The 9,223-nt window shown below is 45.9% G+C and overlaps 1 protein-coding gene across 1 annotated transcript in view; it reads left to right on the top strand.

Annotated features, from left to right (window-relative positions):
• Nucleotides 1-3,157: 3,157 nt before the first annotated feature.
• Nucleotides 3,158-9,223, top strand: part of TMEM178A (transmembrane protein 178A) — a 49,280-nt gene continuing 43,214 nt past the window's right edge. The window contains exon 1 of the mRNA XM_044261695.1: nucleotides 3,158-3,557. Within this exon, the coding sequence (XP_044117630.1) occupies nucleotides 3,158-3,557 (400 nt within the window). The remainder of the gene's footprint in view (nucleotides 3,558-9,223) is intronic.

The raw sequence follows: 9,223 nt of genomic DNA, 5'->3' as shown, positions 1-9,223 counted from the left end.
AGTCACCTACAAGCATTTAGCTTGTCGTCAGGCATTAGAACCTGTCAGCTTTACCATTTGAAAATGTAGAGAAAAGTTCTTATTTTACGGTGGCCCCAAATAGGAAAGCCTCCGAGCTTGTGAAGTAGATCTACAAATCAAAGCAGTCTATTCTGACTGTAATGCCAATATCTCTGATCTAATCCTCTTGGTGAAATTTACCTCATTCTTTGGCGCTAACTCGGAAACCTCTAAGTAGCCTGCCTGCCTCCCCGGGCAGGAAGTTTTTTCCTTGTCCTTGTTCCCACAACACTTCGTTCTTGTTTCTGCTCCAGCACATGGAGCAGTTGATGTGACTGTCTCTGGCCACTAGACTGGGAGCCTCTTGAAGATGGGAACTATCCATTCATCTTCCTATCCCCACTCCTGTAACAGGGTGGGGGTTAGTGGGTGACACTTGGTAGTGGGAAATATCCAAAAGAGAAGTTTTAAGGACACGGATGGTGCACTGTGCAGTTAGTTGCTTTAGCAAAGCCTGTGTGTGTATCATGTGTCCCATCCCTGCTGAGGCTGTTGATACTGCACCAGCAGAGGCAGCGGTCTCATTACAGGCTGCTGGCCCATATTTGTAATGCATGACATTTTTTTTTTATGAAATACTATCAAGGGTAATCCATCATACAATAACCTTTGGATTATATGTTGAGGCCAGTCTTAACCAGAGCCATGAATGTGCTTCGAAAATAATGCTATTCTCTAAGAAGGGTATGATCCAAGAGTTGTGGCTAGGAAAATAAAGCAGAATTATGCTCTTTAAAGTTAAACAAAAGTGCCTGAAAAAGAGGTTTCCCTCCGTCCACTTCTGCTGGGGACAGGGTTATTGTGTGAAGATAATCGAGCGGCTCTGAAATGTGGCAGGCTGTTTATGTCTTATAGGGCACTGGTGTATGAAAATGGGGTAAGGGCTTGCCAAAGGTACGATCGCCCTTGAGGCTTGCAAGGTCTGTAATCACCTCCTTTCAAGAGATGGGTTTTTGTTTGTTTGTTTGTTTGTTTTGTTTTTAAATAGCAGGACACATGACAACTTGAGTGAATTTCAGATGTCAACTGTAGGTTTACAGTTAAAGGTATTTCTCTCTGCGTATCTGTAAAGATCCAGGGTTTTACACACATTATAGCGTATAAATAAAAGAAGGCTTCTAAGTCTCGTCATTTTGGTGTAAATCCAGATAAGACTCCTTTGATGAGCTTAGCGTTTCCTGTTAAGGAAAAGCTTATAGGTGAGAGAAACACTAAAATTATAATTCTTTGTCTTCCTTAATTAGACCAGAGCTCCCCATAGATCTTGCTGAAGCTGTGAGAAAACCCAAGCAATAATTCACACTGTCAGGTCAGCAGATACGGGCACAGGGGTCCGATGCGACAGAAGGATTTGCTTAGGTGACCTATCTGTGAACTAAACAGCTCAGAAGAGGTCTACAACCTTCAGCAGAAATACATGCTCTGAAGATGCCGAGCACAAACAGCAATGAAAATAAATCCCAGCAAGATTTTCATTCCACCTTTACAGATGTCATTCCAGAGGAAGTATATAAATCCCATTAATACCAATTGATGTGGGGCACTAATTAATAAGTCCCATTAAATCATGGAGTAATGACATTTAGCATCTAATGAATGCCTCATAATCTCTTGATCATTAATATTTTATAGCATAAGAACACAAGGATTGGCATCCTGGGCTCCTGCAGCATGGTTCTCTGTCCCTGACATGGCCCCAAGGGCATTAAGTGGCACAAGGGTTTTGCACCTCTGTTGTAAGACTACACAGCATAAGCGGTTGAATCTTCCAGTAACCCTGGGTTCTAAACATTTCCTCATTTTAGTGAATGTGAATCTGTCAGTCTCCTAATTAACATCTATGGACTGCACAGCGCCCTGAAAGAACAGAAGGGAGCTGAGATGGGGACTTTGTGGTTAGCATTGCTTTCTCGTTGACCCTCCCATTCCATGCCAGAAACTTGCACGGGAGAAAATCATTACTTTGATTTATTACCGGGGGCTTTCTTTATTCAAATGCAATAATCACCTCACAGAGCAGGTGCCATTGCAAGGGTTTATTGATCCTATGCTCTTCTAGAAATTCCAGGAGGCCATCACTCTGCCTGGAGATGGAGGTGGTCAAACAAAAAAGAACTCAGTCTCAGAGCAGGCTGAAGGGAAGTGGGAGAAAATCTCCGGCCATCGCTCTAACGCTTCAGTGACACTCGGTGCCTTTTTTTTTTCCCCCTTCCCTCCAGAAGAGAGGCTGGAGGAAAGAGAACGCTTAGAGGTGGCAGTGGGCAAGGGAGAGGCAGAGAGCACCGCCAGAGAGCTGCCAAGGGGTGTAAGAGGCTGCATCCTTCAGGCGTCAAGAGAAAGGGTCTTCGGCTCCAGACCACGATTCCAAAGAGTTAAATTTTACCACGCAGCCCGATCTGGATGGGATTTGCTTCTGGGTACAAAACGGGACACTGATCAAAATCAACTTGGACAAGTGACAAGCCCGAGTCTGATGTCGGTGGATGTCTTTTAAGGTCGTTGGAGGGGAGAGGACGCGAGGCAGTGTGCTCAGGGGTAGGTGGAGAGAAGCTTCGAGTCCAGGGCAGGGCTATAAAGGGACGCGGAGTCCGCAAACAGCGAGACAAAACGAGTGGGGAAAAGAGAGAGGAAGAGTTGAAGAAAAGTAGGGGGAAGTGGGGACAGGGTTAGGGGAGAGAGGAGGATAGGAGAGAAAAGTGAGGGCGGCAGGGAGGGTTTAAAAGGGAAGGGGGATCGCTGGAGAGAAGGGCGGACGGCAGACTCGGGAGGTGGGGAGGAGGCGAGGGGACCGAGCGGGTGGGGGGCGCCGAGAGGCGGGCGAGGGGCTGGGGAGGAGGCGGAGGGCTAGAAAGTGCGGGAGGCGCGGGGGGCGGAGGGGCGGCGGGGAGCCGGGGGGCCGGGAGGGCAGTCGGAGCCGTGCCGGGGAGGGGGACCGGGAGCGAGCTGGGCCGGGAGCCGAGGGCGGGGAGGCCGCGGGAGGGAGGTGGGGGGCAGGTGGGGGAACGCGGGAGGGAGCGCGGAGGAGAGCCGAGGCCAAGTGCATTGTGTCTGGCGGCGGCGCGCGAGCCCACCGGCGGCTGCGGCGGGGCGGGAAGCCATGGAGCCGCGGGCGCTCGTCACGGCGCTCAGCCTCGGCCTCAGCCTCTGCTCCCTGGGGCTGCTCGTCACGGCCATCTTCACCGACCACTGGTACGAGACCGACCCCCGGCGCCACAAGGAGAGCTGCGAGCGCAGCCGCGCGGGCGCCGACCCCCCGGACCAGAAGAACCGCCTGATGCCGCTGTCGCACCTGCCGCTGCGGGACTCGCCCCCGCTGGGGCGCCGGCTGCTCCCGGGGGGCCCGGGGCGCGCCGACCCCGAGTCCTGGCGCTCGCTGCTGGGGCTCGGCGGGCTGGACGCCGAGTGCGGCCGGCCGCTCTTCGCCACCTACTCGGGCCTCTGGAGGAAGTGCTACTTCCTGGGCATCGACCGGGACATCGACACCCTCATCCTGAAAGGTGAGCGGCGGGTGCGCCCTGCGCCCTGCGCCCCTGGGCGCCCGCTCGGAGAGCGCAGCCCCCGGCTCCCCAGGGGCGCGCCGGTTCCCGCGGCCACCTCCCCGCCGCGTCCCCGCGCTCCGCTCCCCGGCTCATTCTTTCATCCTTCCCGGCCGTCTCCTTTCTTCATTTCTCTCCCTTTCTTGACGACTCCCTTCCTCCCTTCTTCCCTCTCTCGCTCTTCTTTCTTTCCATGACTCTCTTCTTTCCTTCTCATCCTGCTCTCCCTTTCCTCCCCTTTCCCTCAAGTCTGTGCCTTAGGCGCTCCCCCACCCCCCCCTTTATCTGCTTCTTTCCTTCCTTTGCCTCCGTTTCCTTCTTTCCTTTCCTCTCCCCTCGTCCTTCCCTGTCTTTGTACACCTGCCTGACTTGGAATGCAGGTGTAGATTTTCTTGACGCTGCTCCCCTACGGAGGTAACAATTAAAAAAGACCAGACCCTTCCCAGCCGGGCATCTTTCAAGTTGTGCTTTCCTTTGAGAAATACCTTTGGAAGAAAAGTGGTGCAAGCCTCAGAAGAGGCGGCAAGGGGCTTCTTCTTATACTGTGCTCATGTTGGCGTTAGATGGAACTGGTGTGGCCATCCCAGCCTGGCAGGCTAAAGGGAAGCTAAGAAGGCCCAAGACCTTCTTCCCAACCCCAAAGTGCAGGGTTTCCTGTTGATTGGACCTCAGATAGCATTAATTCATTGGCGAGGCAGTTGAACACCGAGAGGATATCTACTTTTTTCCAACCTTCCTGGTGACTCCCCACTCCATCCTCAATGTCTGGGCACACCGGGGTGAGGGGAGGAGAGAAGCTTCCCAACCCTTTGAAGTGCTTCTCTCTGGATTTGGCATGGAATCTCTGGTGTGTGATACCTTGTAAGGTTGCTTTTGTGGTAGTTTTGGTTTTGGTCCCGAGTTGTAGAGCATCAGTTTGCTCTTCTGAAATCTATGCAACACCTGGCTCCCATGTGTGGTTAATCAGAAGTTTGATTTTTTTTTTTTTTTTGGTAGTCTCATTCATGTAGAAATATTCAAGTGACAATCCCATTGGTGAAGTTTCCTGCTAACTTTCAGAGCTCCACTCTTAATATCAATTCTTTTTCTCTGAAATGGGGGGGGGTACCTCTTTTCTTTTCCTTGGACTCATTATTGCAAGAAAAAGAAAAAGTCTAAAATCACTGCATTTTAGTATTTAGTAGCCATTCAGCAAAACCAGTGAACAGACTGGTGTGGAATTGCAGTGTGGAATGGGATTACGTAGAAAGGAGGGGGTTAATAACGTTTTGGCCTTCAGAGTCTTGTTAGTTGGCATCTTCTTCATTTCTCATACATGTCAACTTCCTCCTTCTCATGGCTAGCTCAGCTGGGGACTGCCATCTGAAATCTGTCTGTGCATGGAAGGACTCCAGCTCTTTTAGGGGGAATAAGATACAGTAACCTTCCTTTGGGAAGTGCACCTTTTTCTTTCTTCTCCTAACTCACATCCAGATCTGATTTTACCTCATGAAAATGCTGCATAATTAATTCTGATAGTAGCATAGTACATGAACAAACTGTAAAAGCTGGATTTGGAGGCTCCGTTATGGAATGCTCATTTAGGCAAGGCAATTTTGAAAGCTAAGCAGTGTAGTCTGTCTTTGGAAATGACAGAGCTGCATTGCCTTACACTCTTTCTATGCCTACAGTAGTTGATTGCATGTAAATTGCATATAGAGGAGTGCCTGAAACAGCAGGGCAGAGTTTAACCCAACAGCAGGAGAGGGACCCCCACAGGATCCTGCACATTCCCCACCTCTGGAAGTGCCCTGGCTAGCTGAGGTGCCCAGCTCTGGGGTAGTCCAGGATCAAATAATCTTAAAAGTAAAGGGACTTTAGAGGTCATTGAATCAGTCTCCCACCTATTGTTCAAAATCCCTTCTTCTATAGTCTTTCTGGCAAATGTTTGTCCAGCCGAACACTTCCATAAGATTCCCATACTAGTTAAATTCATTGGCTTTTTTTTCATCATGAGTGCAGACTTTAGATTAAAACAATATCAGCTTTGTCGTATTGGTAGTGTTTAGCTAATCGTTTGTGCAGAACAGCAAAGGGTTCTAGGCTGTAACCAGAAGACATGGGCTCCATTGCAAGCTCTACTGCTCAGTGCAGTGCACCCTCCAGGAAGTGTTCAGACCTCAGTGGCCTTCAGTTTTCTTGTCTATGGTATTAGGAAAGCTGACTCTTCTTTGGGGAATATTCTAGTTCTAAAATTTAACATTGTTGTAATAATAACAGTGTAAATTTAGCTTTCTGGGAAGTTAATGAGCTGACATTATTACGACATGAGGGGTTTGGAGAGAATGACAGATATCATTACATGATAGGATCATAATTTATTGTTTGGAAGGTGGCCAGAAATGCTTCAAGTACTTTTAACATTGCAACTAGCCTACCTTGGGCTAGTTACATAACCCTTCTGGATCTCCATTTCATTACCTATGAAATGAATAGGCAAAATGAACAGCTTTAAAATTCTATAATTCCATGAATAATTTGATTTTGATCATTACCTTTGTTTCAGCATCTGACGTTAGTGGCTGTGGCATGAATTTCTTAAATGAGTCATATATATCCAGCGGTTGACATCGCATCTTAAAAATTAAGATAAATAGGGTCTTATGGTCTATTTGTACTTTCTTCTCTGAATTACCTTGTTTAAGAGTTTTAACATTTAGCAATTTTAATCATCAGAAAAGAAGAAAAATAGCCTCAGATGGGAGAGTGGGGTGAGGTGGGAAAGGACCCCAGAACCACCTGGGGTATTTAGTGAGCTTTTGAGAAAAAAAAGAGATGAGCTGTTCTTCATAAGACTCAGAAGGAAAGCCTGGAGGTGAGTAAAAGTTGCAGAGAAGAAAGTGTGAGTTTGTAATACGGAAAGCATCCTCACAGTTGGAATTATTTTAATCTCATGTTACTGGAGGCCAGAGGAGTATTTCTGAGAGATGTAGCAGAGACAGAAACAGTCCATGTAAACAATGAAAAATTAGTTTAGAAATGAAATGTACAGACTAGCTCTTCTTAATCTACTTAAGAGAAATCTCATGAGCCAGAAAAGCATCCATCTCGATGGAACAAGTATTTGGGAAAAATTACCAAATTCTAATTGTCACCCTTCATTATGATTCTAGTTCACTTCTAGCCCAGAGTGACCCTAGAAGGTCTAGACTGGACCTCTGAGTAGGACCTTTGATTAGAATGGTGGTAGAGCTATTCATAAATGCATTCAGAGCCAAGACTAGAACCCCGTGCTACTCTGCCAGACTGACAAAGAACCATTCACCAGCATGGTTTGATTACAGGTGTTTTTCCATCTGCAAGTCCTCTTCCTAACACTGCATTGGCCAGTCCACATTTTTACTTTCTTGCCCTATGGGATAATCTGCAAAATCTTTTGTGAGATTAGGTTCACACGCTATTCCCATAGTTTACTATCCAGTGCAATAAATGCCCCTTGAAAGCCTATTATATGCCAAGTTGTGAGGAAGATGTGGCCATGGGGTTCTTTTGTGTTTGACTTGGTCAGTTGATTCTAAATGATTCTTCCATATAGTTCCTTCTTGTAGCTAACTTTTGATGCTAAGGAAGCTGCTGCCCTGGTCAAAATGAGGGCTGTATGCAAATGAAGGCATCCCCCACTGACCAATCAGAAGGACCTGAAAGTTGAGAGAGCCTAATTGCAGGAACTTGGGAGAATGGATTTAGAGCTCAGAGCTCTGGCCCCTCTGTTGCCCCTGGAACTGTTAGAGGTTTGAAAGAAATCTGTCCATGTAAAAGTCACGGAAAACAAGTAGAGCAGGAGACACGGTGTGGATTACGTAAGAAGCCCTGGAAATGAGAAGAGGCGACCTACAGATAGGTTCTTCATTCATTCATTCATTCATTCATCTGATTAATTCACTCAACAAATAAATATTGGGTGTCAGGTATTGCTCTAGTTGTAGAGGATACAAATGTCTGTCCTCATAGAGTTCATATCAACTGGTGGAGTTTCTAGTGAGTAACGTAGGAACCACCCTTAGTAGGTTACGGGAGGAGGACGTGGGGAGGGCTGCTAGCACTGGTAGGCAAATAATGGAGGAGACGTGCAGAGTGATGGAGCACTCTGCCCTTTGGGGGATGCTGGCCCTTCTGTTCCAAGTACAGCTCTTCTGTTTAAACTACTGGATGAACATTCAAATAGGAGGACAGATGGAAGGAGACTCAGTTGAAAACATTATATAATGCTACTTTCGGTTACTGAAAACACTCATTTTAATAAATAAACATTGAGGAGACTTGTGAATCCATTATGTAGAACTTCGGAGAAATTAATTTTGAATGGGAATTAGTCATTGAAATTGTATCAGAAGTTCCAACTGTTCTTACTAGGCTTCACTTAAATTTTCTAAAATTTTTTAATTAAAAATTTTCATTAAAAACAACTAACATTATGTTTCAAATATATGTACTTTGTTGATGTAAATCAAATCCTAATATTACGTATGGCCTGCAAAAAACAAAAGGAATATTACTGTTGCAGTGTTTTGTTTTTATGAAATTTAAAGGGGTAGAATTTCAGAAATGTGAAGATGGTATTTTGTATGCATAATGTTAACTTGTATAAATCATTTGGGATTGAATTCTTGAAACTTGAAATAAAACATGTCCTTGTGGTTTCAGAAGCATTTTTCATCTAATGAGATAAACAGAGATATCAAAGACAGTGGGACACATATACTTTGTCATTTTGTTCTCTGCAAGAGAAAGTAGGAAAATTGGTAGGAATTCATTGGATCTGCTCTTCACTCTGCTAATGATTTATCTCTTTCCCCTGTTGCTTATTTTCCATGAAATTAATAGTCTGTGCAGGACCCACCAAGTTCTACCTGACACAGAAGTAGATTGATGCTTTTCTTCAGCTCATTTGTAGACCAAAGTATCATTTGTGTTAGAATAATTATCGCCCAAGAGCCCATGATCTAGGACAGTTGAGACCAGCACTGTTTCTCCTCTCTGACCCATTGGCTCACATCTAGTTTTCAGATCTTGTCTTGAACCAGAAGATGCTGCTGGCAAAGGAATTCTTCAGCTTTGGGGGTGCTGGGGATAACATTAAGACTTTTTCTTTTTTTACTTGGAAAGCAAGTGGTCTCTGAAATGGTTTTGATTCTCACTCTCTATAATTTATATTTACTCATTTTTAAATTATGTGCATGGACCATACAAATATATGCATCATAGAACACAGACGAAAGCAAATTTGGAAGTGGGGCGGTAACAGATATCAACCCAAGTTGAACTGTTTTCACCCTGCATTCCAAAAGATTGCTTGTATACCCCCTGGCGTGTGCTCACTCCACTTTGAAGAGGGCTTCTCTGATAGCACAGCCAAGTTCTCATCAGAGCCAAAAAGGAGGGATTTTTCCTTCCTCAGCTGAACTTTCTGGGGGGGCCTCCCGGTGCACTGTTTTGTCACACACATTCGTCTTGCACGGCGGAGAGAGACACATTTGATTTTCTGTATCCTTTCTGACACCAGGCACAGTATTAAATGAGCCCTTTTTGATTAACCAACTGCCAGCTCATACTACACAACTTTTAATGACTAGATTTGTGGTTTTGTT

This window comes from Neovison vison, chromosome 8 (assembly GCF_020171115.1).
Source record: "Neovison vison isolate M4711 chromosome 8, ASM_NN_V1, whole genome shotgun sequence".
Classification (NCBI taxonomy): Eukaryota; Metazoa; Chordata; class Mammalia; order Carnivora; family Mustelidae; genus Neogale; species Neogale vison.
This window is presented reverse-complemented; position numbering and strand designations above follow the sequence as displayed.